Source organism: Pavona decussata, unplaced genomic scaffold (assembly GCF_977016875.1).
Source record: "Pavona decussata unplaced genomic scaffold, jaPavDecu1.1 SCAFFOLD_273, whole genome shotgun sequence".
In the NCBI taxonomy this organism is placed as follows: domain Eukaryota; kingdom Metazoa; phylum Cnidaria; class Anthozoa; order Scleractinia; family Agariciidae; genus Pavona; species Pavona decussata.
In genome coordinates, this window is record NW_028145675.1 from 162,511 (window position 1) to 180,000 (window position 17,490).

The 17,490-nt window shown below is 38.0% G+C and overlaps 3 protein-coding genes across 6 annotated transcripts in view; all 3 read left to right on the forward strand.

The window, feature by feature from the left end:
- Window positions 1-10,981, forward strand: part of LOC146455462 (uncharacterized) — a 50,292-nt gene extending 39,311 nt beyond the window's left edge. The window contains exons 12-13 of one of the 2 annotated variants that reach the window (XM_085094156.1): window positions 9,927-9,983; window positions 10,949-10,981. In XM_085094156.1, coding sequence (XP_084950282.1) covers window positions 9,927-9,983; window positions 10,949-10,960 — 69 coding nt within the window. In that variant the 3' untranslated portion in view covers window positions 10,961-10,981. Of the gene's footprint in view, window positions 1-928; window positions 1,207-9,926; window positions 9,984-10,948 lie in introns of those variants that run through there. The other variant, XM_085094157.1, reaches the window with a different exon arrangement.
- LOC146455458 (uncharacterized) overlaps window positions 1-15,097 on the forward strand; it is a 145,082-nt gene extending 129,985 nt beyond the window's left edge. For 2 of the 3 annotated variants that reach the window (XM_085094140.1, XM_085094147.1), the window contains one exon: window positions 14,901-15,097. In XM_085094140.1, coding sequence (XP_084950266.1) covers window positions 14,901-15,068 — 168 coding nt within the window. In that variant the 3' untranslated portion in view covers window positions 15,069-15,097. The remainder of the gene's footprint in view (window positions 1-14,900) is intronic. The other variant, XM_085094141.1, reaches the window with a different exon arrangement.
- LOC146455465 (uncharacterized) lies at window positions 2,998-5,200 on the forward strand. Its single transcript, XM_085094170.1, has one exon. It carries the CDS (start codon window positions 3,099-3,101, stop codon window positions 3,549-3,551), a length of 453 nt encoding a protein of 150 aa, XP_084950296.1. The 5' UTR covers window positions 2,998-3,098; the 3' UTR covers window positions 3,552-5,200.
- Window positions 15,098-17,490: the final 2,393 nt, after the last annotated feature.

Sequence of the window (17,490 nt, forward strand, 5' to 3'; positions counted from 1 at the left end):
TATTGAACAAGAGATAAATGGGGAGAAACAACCAGAAAAGGCTAAAGACTACGTTATTTGAGTAATTCAACTATATTTGAGATAAATGAAGTATTTGTTTAGTCGAAACCCATCATGTTTTGTTGAAATTTTTGTACTTTCCGGAAAAACATTTGCGACCAGCTTTTTGCTGTAAACATGATTGGACATCTACAAAACGAGTGTTTTTCTTCCATGTAAAATAATAGAAATGAAGAGGTGAAACTCTTGAGCTCGCTTTCTTCCGCTGGCTTTGTTTTTTTTTTGTTTTTGTTTTTTTTTTCAATGGAAACTAAATAGGAGGGCAAATATCCACGCAGGCGGGGGTTATTGCGTGATAACCTTCCTGTGAATTTCCACTACGTGAGGTAAAGTAGCCAATAAAATCGCACGAAAATTAATGGGTGGGTTATAAGAAAAAAAATTTGCGTGTGAAGATTCCCGCCTTTTGTGCACGCTAGTTCCACTTCAATTCGGAGTTTACGAATACGTTCTTTTGTTTAGTGTCCCTCTCTGTTTTTGCTGTAAAAATGATAAAACAATAATGGAGCAAGGATGAACGTGTATCCTTGAGAAACTCTATGGATTATTTCTTTGGGCGTGGATAATTGGTTAAATTTAATCCTCGCATTTGGTTTTTCTCTTTTAGGGTCACAGCCACGCCTCCGATAATCTTGAACAGGTGAATAGTAACAGAATAGAAACACAGCCCTTAAAATATCTTTCTTCTTGAATTGTGAGGCAACAATTATTTCCAACATTTCTAAATTCCAATTCGATATTAATAATATCCCAAGTTATTGCTCTGTTATACTTTTTCAGCGAGCTTCTCATTTACAACAAGAAACAAGTTCTTTTAAAAAACATCTTCACTACAAGGTTACTTAGCAACCGGCGAAATCCGTTTGAGGTCTTTGCAATTTGAGTATCTGACTGTGCATGATTGTCCCTGAAATGTGTTTGGCTATAGCACAGACTGAATAACTGAATGATCATCGCAGTTATTCAGACTTGAAAGGCATTCGAACCCATGACGTCTGCAATACGCTGCAGCGCTCAACCAACTGAGCTATTAAGCCAACTGGGAGCTGGTATGTAGATAGATATATGTACAAAAAGAAAAATTTGAAAGTTTAAAATCAATATTAAAGTCTCAACAAAGAATTCTCTTAAAATAAGTTTCCAGATCGAATTTTTTTTCATGTTTAACAATTGGTTAATGCCACAGTTAAAACCTCGCTAATGTTAGTATAAAATAAGTCTGTTATTTCTAGGCACCTTGTGGATATGTCATTTAACCCTATAGAGGGCTGAATTTATCAACGACCGAATTATTTTGACATAGGAAGTAACAGCACTCATTGACAAAAGAGTAGTGAGGGAGGGACCACGGTTTCCTCTTTTTCGAGGGGGAATCTCATTTACTTGAGGGGGCATAAATTAACGCCGATGACGTCATGGCCTATTGTCTTGATCACTTATTATAGGATGACGTCATATTTTATTTTAGCCTTACCAACAGGTTATGAACTGGTTTGACAGGTTTATCAATGATGTCATGCTCTATTTTTAAACTGAAGTTTATTTTTGGTTATATGTTCATCTTAACAAAACACCTATTGACACGAACGAATATTTTCTATAAATGAACGCAAAAGGTGTATTTCTATGGAAGGCGGAATGGTGCAAAATTCAAGGAATCAAAATCGCTTCCAACATCAACAACCAACCTGCAGTTCAACATTTTCTTTCTAGATCAACAATAAAATCCGTCCAACGTCAACGGCAAATACAATAACCAACGACGAAAGTAAGTCAACACCAACAACAATTCCTCTCGTCTTCAACAACGAATCACCTCAAAACCAACATCGAACAGAGTCTCAACTTCAACAACCCAAAAATTGTTCAACAATTTGGGGACGAGCGACTGGCTATGGTCGGGGGAGGTTGGGACCGAAAAAATCTATCGTACAGGAAATAGAAGATGGCGGCCGGCGGAGCTGCTAGCCATAGTAACGGATGGGACTTGTTTTTTATAGATTTGGAACAGCTAGTCTAAGATTATGAGCAATTGAAAGCGTCAAATTCTGCTACAAACTATTCATTAGACGAAACTCTTCTTGAAAGGTTTGAAAATGCTGTCCAAGCTTTACGAAACGTGCTTCCTCATGTCCATCATTCACATTCAGTTGCTGCTATATTGTCAGAAATACACACAATCTCCAGCTAATGTACTGGGACTATATTCGTCATGGTGATTTTCCTTGTCGCTCGAGATGCTCTCAAGTAGCAGTTTTGTCATTTAATTTACCAGAAAGTGTTAAAACCGGGCATCCAGAAAGACCCAAATTTGATATACATGAGGAAACTCTACTTTTTTTTTTGAGCTGAGGTCACTGGGCTTTAACTGGAATGAAATAGCTCGAATGCTATTGGTATCACGCTGGACAATTCAGCGCAGAGTGGCTGAGTTTGGACTAGAGCATTTGTCAAAATTTGACGAAATTAGTGATGATGAGGTGGACCAAAAAGTTAGGAACTTTATGCAACAACATGGTTGCTTTGTTGGATCATCCATGATTCGTGGATATTTTCGCTCTCGGGGAATTAGAATCCAGCGAGATCGCATTCGTAAGAGTCTAGCAAGAATTGATCCCAGAAATGCAAGAATTCGATGGGTCATTACCATCTCTCGACGTGCATACTGTGTGCCTGGCCCAAACAGCTTGTGGCACCTAGATGGCCATCATTTTCTGATATCTTGGGGATTTGTTATACATGAAGCTATTGATGGCTATTCACGTTTAATCACTTATCTTCACTGCTCAAGCAATAATCGCAGTGAGACAGAAAAAGAATTGCTCTTAGATGCCATCCAGTCATTTGGCGTTCCGTCAAGGGTCCGGACAGATCAAGGTGGGGAAAATGTTGGTGTCTGGCAAGAAATGGAACAAAGAAGAGGCCCAAACAGGGGAAGCTACTTGGCAGGCACATCAACCCACAACCAGAGAATCGAACGGCCCTGACGTGATGTCTTTCGTTGTGTGGCCCACATTTGTTACTACACATTCCAGGTAATGGGAGAGAATGGTTTATTGAATATGGATAACCCAATTCATAAATCAGCTCTGCATGATGTGTTTCTACCCCATATAAACAGAGGTATTACAAGTTTTCAAACAGCATGGAATAACTATCCTCTTAGAACTGAGCACAACTGGAGCCCACAGAGAATCTGGTCCAATGGTATGGTTGATATCAGAAACCGTACTTTGACTGCAGTAGCAGAAATCGCTGAGGCGGAGCCAGATGTTGATGATTTAAAGTGGTATGGATTTGATCCAGCTGCACCTACACCAATGGATGAAGAATTACCCACAGTGGAAGTTGATGATGCCACTCTTCTTTCAGATCGTATCTTAGACCAGCTATGTACTATGGTTAATCCACTACAAGAATCAAATCGTTATGGAATTGATATACACACACATTGCCTTACTACTCTTCAAGGTCTAGTTACTAATGAGTAATGTACACAGAGAAAGGCTGAACATTTTGGGGGTCAGAGTACAGTACAGTACTAGTACAGGACCTCCTCCCTTTCTCTCAGAGATGTTGGTCAGTGGGGTGGTATCTTGGCAATCTGTATACAACAGCCCCCCTCTCATTTGCTCCTCCTCACCCATACTGCCTTCATTGTGCTTGGATTCAGAAAATACTGGACCATAGAAAGGAAGCTACTAATTGAACAGTACATGCATGTTGGTAAATTTCTCACATGTTTATTACTTACTTGTTACAGCTGTTCATGGACTACAGACCAACAGTAAACGGATTGCTTTGGGTTTCCAAAGCATTGTAGGCATGCTAACAGAACTTGAACAAATGCATAATGCTTGAATATGAAAATATTATGTTACTTAAACTCTCTGGTTCGGAGGGCAGGTATCAGAACCATAAAACTCTACTAAATCAAAATAGCACTATTTCTATTCTGTGCTTTTGTTAGCCGTAAATATTTAAGAGTATTTCCTGTGTCTAATGTCTGCACTCTAGCTTCTAATGCTTTCCTGAGTGTTCTGTTGTGTTTACAAATACGCTTTAACTAAAATCACATTGTTTGTTTTATACTAAACAGTTGTGTTCAACTCAACATGAAAATTGTACAAGAGGGTCCACAACATGCCCACAAACCCTGATTCCCACTTAGTTTTTCTTGGACTCCTGAATTCTAAAATAGCTAAGAATTCCTGAATATCTAAAGTTGGATTTAACATCCTGAATCTTGTGTCACCAGAAGCTTATATGTGTAAAGTGGAGTAGGAATTAAGTAAAATCCCACATTTTACATTCCTAAAACCTATTGTGTACCCTCCAAGAACTTACAATTTTCATAATGTCAATTTAGCAAAAACAAACTTTGTTACATTTTTCAAATGTATCTTATTCTGTTTCAACCAAATTTCAACCTTTGTCTTGTAAAATAAATGTTGCTCTGATTTTAATTTCAACTATTGAATTACAGGGGAAGGTCCCCATGGTTGCACTCCAAAATGATTGGGAGGTGCAAATTTGTGGTAAATAAATTATAATCCCCCAAACTCCCCTAGGCTTGAAGGAAAACCTGAAAAATCTCATTAACAAAAGATTCAGATGAAAAAAATATCACAATCAAATTTGGATCTGCAAAAGGTCAATGACAGATCAAGGGGAAAACAAAGATGACCCAAGTGAAAGATATTAAGAGTTCCTTGTGCAAAAGAGAATTCATGTGGAAAGCGGCAATAATATACTTACTACAGAACTTTTCCCTGGATTTTTGTGTAGCCTATATGTTTGAGTGGTCATTGAGTCATCGGTGATTGCAAACAGTGCGATGCAAATAAATCAGAAAATAATAGTTATTATAATAAATGCCTCTTTTCTGACACAATGCCCCTGTCAAATATCTATTTCTTCACGTATTGAAGCACTCGTTTACTGCCAATTCTCCATTGTTTTCAATAAAAAACAAATTTCCTTGTAAAATAAAACTACTCCACAGAATTCACAGCAAAAATTTCTTACCCTACACCCTTAAAAAACATGGCAGATTCCAAATCCCCCAATGCATCACACCTCCTGTCGCCTCAACTCAATTAGAATTTCCTCATGTATATCAAACTTCGGTCTCCCTGGATGCCCGGTTTTAACACTTTCTGGTAAATTAAATGACAAAACTGCTACTTGAGAGCATCTCGTCTCACCATGACGAATATAGTCCCAGTAAATTAGCTGGAGATTGTGTGTATTTCTGACAATATAGCAGCAACTGAATGTGAATGATGGACATGAGGAAGCACGTTTCGTAAAGCTTGGACAGCATTTTCAAACCTTTCAAGAAGAGTTTCGTCTAATGAATAGTTTGTAGTAAAGTTTGACGCTTTCAATTGCGCATAATCTTAGACTAGCTGTTCCAAATCTATAAAAAACAAGTCCCATCCGTTACTATGGCTAGCAGCTCCGCCGGCCGCCATCTTCTATTTCCTGTACGATAGATTTTTTCGGTCCTAACCTTCCCCGACCATAGCCAGTCGCTCGTCCCCAAATTGTTGAACGAGTTTTGTGTTGTTGAAGTTGAGACTCTGTTCGATGTTGGTTTTGAGGTGATTCGTTGTTGAAGACGAGAGGAATTGTTGTTGGTGTTGACTTACTTGGTTGGTTATTGTATTTGCCGTTGAAGTTGGACGGATTTTATTGTTGATCTAGAAAGAAAATGTTGAACTGCAGGTTGGTTGTTGATGTTGGAAGCGATTTTGATTCCTTGAATTTTGCACCATTCCGCCTTCCATATATTTCTGTTTTTGCTGACCTTGTCTCCTCTTCCTCCTCCTCCTCCTCCTCCTCCTCAATTCTATTGTTTTCCCTCCTCCTCCTCCTCCTCCTCTGGGAAAACCACCACCACTACCACCGCCACCACCACCGGTAGTGGTGGTGGTGGTGGTGGGGGTGGAAGTGGAGGTGGTGGAGGTTTTCCCCAAGACGGAGGAGGAGGAGGAGGAGGAGGAGGAGGAGGAGGAGGAGGAGGAGGAAGAGGAGGCAAGGTCAGCAAAAACAGAAATACACCTTTTACGTTCATTTATAGAAAATATTCGTTCGTGTCAATAGATGTTTTGTTAAGATGAACATATAACCAAAAATAAACTTCAGTTACGCGAAAGAAACCTCCAAGAACGACATTTGCATATGTATTAACATTCAAAAGCATCAACAGGGCTCCTTTTGGCATTCATTTCTAGAAATTGCATAAACGGCAATAGGCTACCAATTGCATCATTGATCAATCATTTTTTTAGAAAATAAACTCATTAACGGATAAGTACTAACAATCTATTGCATCTTTACACAACCATTTCAATGAGGGTAACATTTTTTTAGTGCAAAAAAGACAAGCACAAGTGTCATCATAACATTCAACTATTTGAAAATAAAATTGAAATTCGCTATTTGAATAATCCTTAATTTTCTTGTCGCCAAATAGACATCGTGGTAAAAACGTTTACAGGTAACGATACCGCTGTCCACATTAAGTTGCCGTAATGGAACCAATATATTCCCTTAAAAAAGCAACAATTAAATCAGACATAACCCGTTCTGAGGTATAAGAACAGATGACTTTTATAAACATACGAAAGCAAACTCGGCGATTCGGATAAAGAGTCGAGAGTTACTTAATTCCTTCAAAATCTCTGGTAGTTAAACAATTTTATATTTTTTTTATTCTCTATTTAAAGGCAATAAAGTTCTTTTCAGGTCTCTCAAGCAATGTGCGTTGTTTAATAGCAAGCATTTAGTAGTCGCGTGTTTTGATTGTGTTTTAATTGATTATTTCTATGAACTTAAGCTGTCTATTGTTTATGATAAGTTAATTGGCTTTTTCCGTAGAGTTCTTATGCAAATGTAGGTTTTGGTTTAAGTCACTGCTTCTGCATAGTTAGTGGCTGACGGACCGTGTAGAGAGGTTGCACAAGAACTTAAGTCTCTGATATGAAGGCCAAAAGCGCATTGACCCTTGTTAACGTAAGTAAAGGTGGACAGCCATCAACATGAAACATAACCGACTTTAATGTGATATACATATTGCAAAATCTGTGTGTGTGTTTTAACACGCACAATTTAGAAGCAAGGAATTTATGAACCGGAACATTCTTAATCCGAGCACTGTAACAGACAAAGACAACAAAAGATATGTATTAACTCTTTAATCCTCAACAAAGCTCAACCTGAAACGATTCTTTTTTAGTCATTAGGCGGGAAAGGTGCTTAGTTAATTTAGGCGAGAAACACAAACGACAAATATTTTTGATTATCTCCGAGTTTTCGGTAAAGGTCAGGTTATATAGAGTGTCAGAAAAGGCCAAACACAAGCCTGAAAGGCCAAAACCACACCAAAAGGGACAAAAGGAGACAAACGGGCCATTTGTAGTTATGTGCCTTTATTTTTCTTAGACACACGCGTGGGTGTCGCGCGTATTTGTTTTTTTTGTTTTTTTCTAAACAGACTTCCGAATGCAGATTCTTTAGCTTAGAAATTGTAGATCTTGGAGCTTATCGTATTTTTTTCTTTCTCTCTATATTATCATCCAAATGTAAATAGTTTTCATTATTATATTTTTATTTTCACGTTTGGCGGAAGGGCCTCCATAGAGGGGCTATACAATAAAGTATGTATGTATGTATGTATGTATGTATGTATGTATGTATGTATGTATGTATGTATGTACTATATGATGTCATGTATCCAAAAATAACTTCAAAAACCTGTCAAACCGGTGATACCGCCCATGACTGCCATAAGTTAAAAATAGAGCATGACATCATTGATAAACCTGTCAAACCAGTTCATAACCTGTTGGTAAGGCTAAAATAAAATATGACGTCATCCTATAATGAGTGATCAAGACAATAGGCCATGATGTCATCGGCGTTAATTTATGCCCCCTCAAGTAAATGAGATTCCCCCTCGAAAAAGAGGAAACCGTGGTCCCTCCCTCACTACTCACAAGAAAACATGTTTAACAATATTATAGAATAAATAGGCTCCAAAATATCATAACCAGGGCCGGGTTCTTCGCAAGCCGAATAACTCTAATCTACGATTAAAAGTTAATCATGGTTTTCATTTCGCTCTTTAAAAGAGGTTTTTAAGACCCATTTCAAGGAAAAGGTAAAGGACAGTCTAAATCAAAAGTGAGCGCCAAAAATCTTTTAGAAGAATCTTTACCGATGAGTAATTAAACTCGAATGAAAGTTCATGTTAATCCAGAAATCGGTCTTTGGTCAACTGAACCCTTGGCCCTGAATATCACCTCGGGAAGATATCAGCCATCTTTCAATCTTAACGCGTCTAAGAGTGTGTAGCGTGGGGCTCAGGCCCTATGGTACGCCTTTGTAGCTCGTTACAAGTGCGACAGCATAAAGGTTATATTTTCGTTCATTTTATTACCCCTTTTAATCACATTACAAGCAGAATGCCATAATTACTCTTCGGCTTTTAGTTTCACGGTTGTAATTTCCAACCCTGGCATTACGTTATCTCCCTTTGATGTTAGAGGCTTTATCCATTCCTCAAGCTGGAATTTCTTCCACCATCTCCTCGAATTTCCCATGCTTTTTCTTGAAATACTTCTTGTGCAATTTCATGGATTTTTTTTTTTTGCTTTATATAACTCAGTAATTACAATATTGAGCACTGCTTACACTATTTACAATAAATACCATACTTAACTGATACTGACAATACTTATTGCTTACAATTTTAACAATACTTACTATTTTCAAACATCCGTACGTTTCTTATGCTTTAAGTACACAATGGCATTGCAAGAAACTTGTTTGCAAGATAATTGGCGTTATTGAGGCAGGATAAGCTACCGGATGAATTACAAAGAATATCAGGGGCGTTGGGAATAACGCTATAGTTGAGACGATAGTTTCTACGTGATATCGTGTAGGAATGACCATTGTTTGGGTAGAAAATTGTTTGCTTCTGCTTGTACTTGTATGTTGTAAATTGTCTTTAGGTATTTGAGAAATCCTTGCAATAGAGGTATAGATTCTTTTGTTTTGCAGAGCCAGATATAGTGCCTGGCAATAAGAAAACAAAGGTTGATCTGTCGTTGAAGTTTAGAAGAGTCTGATCTCAGGCCTAGTGAAACAGTAATGTCTGCAGAGTAGCTATCGGGAATAATTTGACAAAGTTTTAATCGCGTTATGATGCTCTCCCAGAAGAGCGCCGTTTTGGGGCAGAACCAGAAAAGGTGTATGAGTTTTTCTGGTTCTTTTTTGCAAAAGGAGCAGTTGGAGTTTTCTTTTATTCTTATCTTAGTTAAGAAAGCATTTGTTGGCATTCTTCTGTGCAACAGTTAAAATTGAAATTCCCTGAGTTTTGTGCTTTTTGTGATTTTATGAGCTAGTTGGTAGGTCGCGCCCCACTTTATTTCGTTTTGACCTAAGTTGCAGTCTTGGATCCATTTTTGCTGGGTGGCACTTTTCTTTGTAATTAATTTGTCATACACCAACTTGCTTGCTTTTCGGGCTTTTATTAGTTTTGTCGAATAACTGTCGTATCGAATTGGAATTTGGAAATTTTGGTTTTTTGAGGAGAAGGGAAAATCGGAGAACCCAGGAAAAAAAGCGGCCGGAGCAAGACTCAACCCACACATACAACGCTGAACCCGGTCTACATTGGTGGGAGGCGACTTCTCTCACTACTGCGGCATCCCTGCTCCCCTTAAGGTTCAAATCTCCGTTGTAACATACTAATATATACAATGATACATATATACTGTTCAATTGTTCAATACATGCTTGTCAATATGACTCATGCAAGGCTCACGCGCCTTTTTTTTTTTTTACTTATTTAGACTTTAGACCAGCTCAGAAAGCACATCATCAGTCTGCAGCTGAATGCTAAATTGGTGGTAAGGGAAGACTAACCAATGAATAAAATCGTGGAATTTTTCCAGTACAGAGAACATCACTGAGATCAACCCCAACTAACGAGTTGCGGGCTTTACTGCTGTCAATCATAAATTATGGCAAAAATTAGTACAGAATCCGACAAAGTAGATCGAAACCCGCCAATCACAGAGTACTGCCAACATGACCTTTTGGTCCCATTGAGCCAAACGTTATTTTAATATTTTCTTAGACGTCCACTCAAGTGATTGACGGCAGTGAAAAGTGAACGGTTGGTTGAATCTTAAACTTCAGAGACGGTATGCTATTGAAAGGCGCAGCAACAAACCCATATATAATTCTTGAGGGGCAACGGAGCAACGTACCTACTTTAGCGCAAAAAGATGTTTTCCGCATATTTTCTAAACTATTTTCCATGGCGAATGGTGCAACGACGATGATTGATTGATTGATTGATTGATTGATTGATTGATTGATTGATTGATTGATTTATTGATTGGTTGATTGATTTCTCAGAGAAAGTATGCAAATACTTTGTTTTTTTAACAGCAGAGAAGGCCAATCGTCTCCATTCATAACACTTACGTGAACAAATTATTGAGTTTCTAGAAATACATTTTGCACGCCACTTATAACACATCCAGAGTTGATGTTTTAGTTTACAGATGAAAATTAACATTTATTCAAGTAATCATTGTTTATGAACCATTATTTGCGCGCATCAGTGATGAACTCACACCGATCCTTTTTTTTTTTTTCGCAATTTGCCTTTGACATTGTCAATGTAAGCCCGGTAAACCATACTTTTGAGCACTATAGAATGAACCATTTTCAATCTAAAATTTCGTCTTATTTGCACGCTCAGGAACAATGCCTCCTTGGTCCCTTTTACACTTCGTCTAAAAGAGAATTTGAAACTATACAGATTAACTATTTTTTCTTTTTTTTTCTCTAACCCTGAATGCAGGCTGGAAAGTGAAAAGGAGGCTTCAATTCAGCACGAGGCCAGTCGTTACAAATACCGATGCTGCATGTTTCTTCTGGACATGACGAGTCTTGAAAGAAATCGTAGGATGAAAGATCAAAAATATTCTAAGAATGAAGAACAATAGGAAATAAGCTGATTTGTAGGAACCAAATAAGGGCACATGGTGTGGGATAAACAAAACTGCAAAGTTTAAGGAAACAATATTACTAAATATCAAAAGGTTATATGTAAGTGTATGTTTGCATTATTAAAGCAATAAAAGTACCTACAACTGCAGTTGAATATCTGCGATGTTCATATTTGAACAGGATCTCAGAGTTGGATCTAGCTAGGGCCGAGAAGAAAGGCTCCTGTGAATCCGTCTCTCTTTCTTTGGTTGGAAAATTGGACCCGGGGTGACCACAATTCTTGAACCCTTTTAACCTCTAGTAGAGAAGCCACACTGCACAGATCGATAATTTTAGTTTTTGTAGCGAAACAATATTTTTCGACCGCATCGAAGCGTGGCCGTCCAGAAGAAGAAAAAAAGGAACGTCTTTTATTTAATACACCCAACCTCTCTAAAGTATGACCTTTTGCTGTTCTCGAGCGACCGAAAAATGACTAGCCTTAAAGCCTCTCGATCAATCGACATGAAACAGCCGAAATCCCTTTAGTCTTCTAAGGGTGAATTCCAAACAATTACTAAATGATCTTTTTCTTAGCTCTTATTTTCTGCAGCAAACAAATCATTCTGGTTTTGTTTTGTTTGGTTCACAATTATCAAGTTAGTGCATGACTGTATAATTAATGCAATAAAGTTAGTTAAAATTTCAATGTTCATTGTTGGTCAGGATCTAAGGGAGTGTCGGATCTAGGGATAAAAAAGGCTCCTGAGAATCCGTCCCCTTCTTTTTAGAACAAATTGAGCCCTGTTTGGCCACAATTCAGTCTTAACCCTTCAATTAGACACTACAATCCTACTGAGATAAAACTGTTGAGAAACGTTTCGAGGAACTTCCAATGTCACTGTAGATTTATACATGAACAATCCAGCTACCATGTCCTCTCCCTCTTATCAATATTAGAGAGTTTAAGCAACGACGACGGCAACGGCAACCCCAACGACAACGCTGCAAAACAATAGGTTTAATGGGCAAAAAAAACCAAACACCCTGCACGTGCTTTTTACATTTTGGTATATTTGAACTTTGTCGTCCTCAGTCTGTAAAACAACAACGTAAAATGAATTTTTCATTTTCTTTCTTAACTTGTACGCCACTCCTGCCAATTTGGTTCCTGGATAGTTCGCCATTGTTGTAAAAGTTGAGCAAGTTGAAATAATAGCGAAGTTGCACAAATGAAATAAAGATATATTATTGGATGAGGTTTTCGTTGCCGTTGCCGTTGCCGTCGTCGTTGCTTAAACACGGAGCGATCCTATAAAAGGGAAGGACACGCCCCCTTTGAAGCGCTTTGTTGGCTTCCAAACGGATCAGTATAATGGTGGATGACGTCGGTAACGGTCGAGGAAAAAAGAGAGAAGAACTATCGTTTGTAAAATCGAAGAGGGAATCGATTTATCAATAAAAATAAGCTAAACGCTAGCTATATATCTTGTAAGACACCAGAAATTAGCGAGATTAACGATAATAACGGAAATAATCAAGTTTCGTTGCCGCAATCGAAAGATTATACGAAACTTACCTCGAAATTCGAAATCCTTCTACCAAATACACAGTACAAAGATCGAAACCATTATAAACTGAAGCTTGCAACGAACTGGACATCTGTATCCCTCCATCTGAACATGCTGATAACCAAAACGAGTCTGTGTTGTTCGCCAAAACTGGCAGGATTTTCAAAATTTAGCAGATGTTTTCCGCTAAACGGCCGCTCGAGTCGTCATGTCGGGTTCAAGTTTATTACCGCTTGTGTATCCGATCGATCACGTACGTGAAAACTAACTCTACTAATCCACTGGAAGTGGCAGCAATAAATTCTAAACTTCTATGCACAAGTCAAAAATAAAAACATCTAAACACATTTCGTACCTGATCATGAATATTTGCTAATTCGAAAAATCACCAAAGATATAAACAAAACACGACTCGATGTTGCTCTCATGTATCTTATTGATGAAATGATAATGGAAATGGCTCTCACATCAGTATTAAAATTAGCCAGTACCAAATATATTCTAAGTTTTATTATATATAGTAAGCAATAGAGAGGCCGGCTTCAAAAAGATTATCAGCTCCGTCGTCTTGCGTGCGATCGCTCGCCGCTTGAGACAGTACTTCACTTTTCTCCTCCGTTTCCCGCTCCGTTGTTTCTTTTAGGCTTCGCTTGCGCGACTTTGTGTCTTTACTTATCTTTCCCCCACTAAACGACACAAAGGATCGAAGCGATTCCATCTCGGAAGCCGGTTTCAGAAGAACAACCTATTTCGAGACAGAATTTGTTTACGAACTTTATCCTAATCATATCGGAAATATCTCGAAAGGATAAGATTTTACCAGCCGATAAATGAATTTCCGATCTCAAAATAGACGGATAACTTAACAACTTTCTAAATTCTTCTCCTGTAGCCATATTCGTTGGATTGATTTTCAACAAAATAATTCGAACTAAAACAGCTTTTCCGTCACGTCCTTTCAAATAAATGTTGCGGGAACTTGAACGTGCTATAATAAGATTTTTGGTAATCAACCAATCCGATACGCGCGTTTTGGATTTTTGATTGACAGTCTGAACCGTTCAGCCTGGTCTTATAGGATCGCTCCGTGTTTAAGCTCCCTATTGTACCATTGCTGAAAAGATGCCTGGAAGCCTGGTTACATGGTCGAACCATTCGGCAGCCATATTTGACACCGAAAAAAGTGTGGCGAAAACGAAAATCAAGTTTGTGTCATGCCGGAAAAATATACTCTTCGATTCGTCATAGCCTTCGCTTACGTCCGCCATTTTGGAGTCCCTGGGGACAATTAATTGTGAAATTGAAAAATGGAGAAAGTGTCTTGTATTAAAAGGCTTATTTTATTTCTAAGAGCTTCAATCGCCTTTTTGACTTTTTAAAGTCAATTGTTGCCCCCTTGATAAGCCCAGTCGGCCAGATAAATGCCTCGGACCGGGGAGTCTATTAAATTAAGTTGAAAGATTGCGACTTGAAAAGTGCTTACAAATAGTTCCAGGGATATAATTAAAAAATTTTTTTAATTAAGATAGTGAAAGGGTAGCACAGCCATAGGAAACAAGATTTATAGCGCTGAATTACGATAGCGCGGTTCTTTTACAGTTTGAGAACGAGATCAGTCACCAGTTAGGTCTTCTCTCAGTTTTTCTAAAAAAAACATCACTTTTTGCCTTGAATTTTTTATCTGTACTCTTCAATCTTTATTCTGATGGAGGACGACCAAAAACAACGCAAGTTCGTTGACAAATCAAAGCAATAACCAAAGACTTACTAAATCATCAACTGAGGATTCACTTGATTCTGGTGATTATTTTTGCTCAGGATTTTTTTAGTCGACCTTCAATTCATAATTGGCAAACCAGAATTTTTTATCTTCATCATAGTTAATTGAGGGAGTGGTTAAGAAACCTTGCAATGAAAATAACGGTGCTGCAATTAGTGCTCTGCGCTATATACATGGACACTTAAATATATAAGGTGATTTAATTTTTTTTTTAAGGGAAAACATACACAAACAGGAAGACTAAGCGTTCTATAATTAAAAAACTTGACTATTACAAAATTTCTTTTTTTATTAGTACATGTAATTGGAAACAAAGTTTGGTTGTGAACGTGTCTTAAAATGTGTTTCTAGGGCCAAAATAAAAATAAAAAAATAGATAAAAAAAAGGTTACAAGTTGTAACACCCTTGTTTCGTTTCTTTATTTAGTACCTGACACACAATAAATGGTGTAACAGTTCACTGCTTCAACAAGGCAACCAAATGGGAACTTAGATCCGACGCACCCATAATGTACCTAGACAGGCAGAACGTTGATTGTCCATATCCTTATTTATTGGCCAGATTCCGCCTCGGCAGGGAGGGAAACTATAGCTCTTCTAGAGTTCTCTACAACTATCGATGCTGCAGGCTTATTCTTTAAAATGAGAGCCTTCAGCAATGCAGTTGTTAGAGGGTTGATCACGGCATAACAAAGACACTTTTTTAAAACATGCAGTTTTTCAAGGATTGGTCAAAGCATAAGCAATAAAACATTAAAGTGACAAAAGAGTAAGTCTAAATCAAAGAAGTAGAAGTTTTTGCCAATTAAAATGCATTGTGAAGGGTTAATTATGTAGTACTTTCTTAATGCGTTCTGATCAGGTATGAATCTTTTTCTGGACCAGCATATTTTTTGTACAACAGATGTTGTTGTGTTTTCTTTTAATAGAGAGCTGGTTTGAATTTCCATCGATTAGAATTCCCCACTACTAAAAGACTAGGGGATCGTTCGGGCAGATATTGGGGACAAGGAACTTTCAAAAATGGCAATAGACGTTAACTGTGTTTATAGCAATACGCTTTTTCCGGCTTTTGTCTCACCGCCGTAAAGGCGTTTGCTCTCTCTGACTGTAACTGTGATAGAAACTTTTGTCGAAATGAACCACATTTGACAAGAGCGATCTGGTCACAAAATCTAATAAGAGAATTGTAAATGTCAGACGAATAGTGCTGTGGATGATGGTGTGGGTTTGAATTCTCCATGTACCCAATAACGATTTAAACCAATGTAGCCGTTTAACTGACAGTATAAACCTTATACGAAGGTGTTTTGAGAGGTTGTGACTGTACGGAAAGAAATTCTTAGGAAGGATTACTGAAATCCAAATACAATTCGGATAATCAGGCATTTTTCAGAGATAATTAAGCAACAATGATCCTAAAAAGCTTTTAAATACATGCCAACATATGGCGCTTTTTTTTCTTTTCAAAAAAGAAGGTTACTGATATCTGAAAAATGCGTGATTACCCCGAATTTTCTTTTTGGAATTCAATTATCCTTGTTAAGCTCTGTTTTTACTGCATAGTCTTAAACCACGCAAGAATATCTCTGCATTAGAAAGTTTCTTCCTTACAAGAAATCTGAATTTCTCGGACAATCCCGAGATTCACAGAACGCATGCGCAGTAGCCAAAGGAGGCACCTTTCTTAAACATCATCAATGACCAGCACTTACCACTTTGTCAGACTAAGAAAGGAAATGATCACCATGGATGAAATGTTAGTTGATGTTAAAAGACATTTTCTCATCAATGAAAAAAATATATGTAAAACTGCAGAATAAGGATGTTGATATTGGAATGTATTCTTCGAGATTGCAAATGTCAGTAAGACCGCAAGACGGATCTAGGCTGTACGGTAGCGAAAGTTTGAACTCTTGTCAATCCCCATTCAAGATTTTCTTTTGATTAAATGGATAAGCCTTATCACGGTTTTCGACGCCGTTTTGACGAGTAGGCAAACAGGCTTGAAATAACAGTGTTTGTATGGAAATCCGATGTCAAATAATATTCATAACACATTGCTTCTGAAAAATTCATGAATTGGAAACTTTTGGCACTAGGAAAAGGATTTTAAGAAAAAAATTGGAGTCGTATTTTGAACTCCCTTTATTTTTTTCCAGCAAACTATTTTTAGAAGCAGTTCACGGCTGGTTCGCTATACAGAGAAAACGAGTATGACTATCTGTTGTGGGTCGTGAATCGTGGGTGGCTGTCTCTTGGAGAGAGAGCTCCCAAAAGAGCTTGCTTGCAGGCTATGGCAAACTGCCTATACGGGGGCAAGCGATTGACACTACCAGAGCTCGTCATGTATTAATAACTTTTTAACTTTTTTTAAGTTATTTATTTTAGTTTTTTTTTTTTTTTTTACCCACGACTTTATTTATTTTATTTTTTTACCCACGACTTTTACCCACACCCACGACCCACGATCCACGACAGATAGTCATACTCCTCAACAAACAGATGTACCTTTAGTTTTGTTCTCACTGAATAAAGGTGGTGATGGATGAAAATTTTCTTAGATTTGAAAGATGGGCTCAAAACAAAATTCCATTGATCTTTCATTCTCTCATTAACAAGTCTGGCCGTAGATACTCAGGTGAACAATTGATTCAGTCATGTTGACCATGGGCTTACGGTCAATAAACCAATAGTTGCGGTTACACTCGCCTTCTATCCGAGGTAACCCTGTGGGTAATTGCCTTGGGTTGGGATCGGTTTGGGTTTCCGGTCAGGTTTAATCCTTCGGTTACATTGCAAATAATTACCCGAGGTCAGCTTTTGACCTGGCAATGAAATTTAATTCATCATGGAGATTGCAAACCGCGAAAGGTATGGTTTGCTTGCGGTCGTTCTTCTGCTTCTTATACGGCAATACCCAGTTGATTTAGCGATCCAAAACTACGTGTTTAAGAAGAATGCGGAGAAGGCGTCTGCGATTACAATTGCTACAATCTCTTCAGATGCTGTATTTGTTTTACAGAACTCGTCGCCTGCAAGTTGCTCGCCGGCCAAGACGTG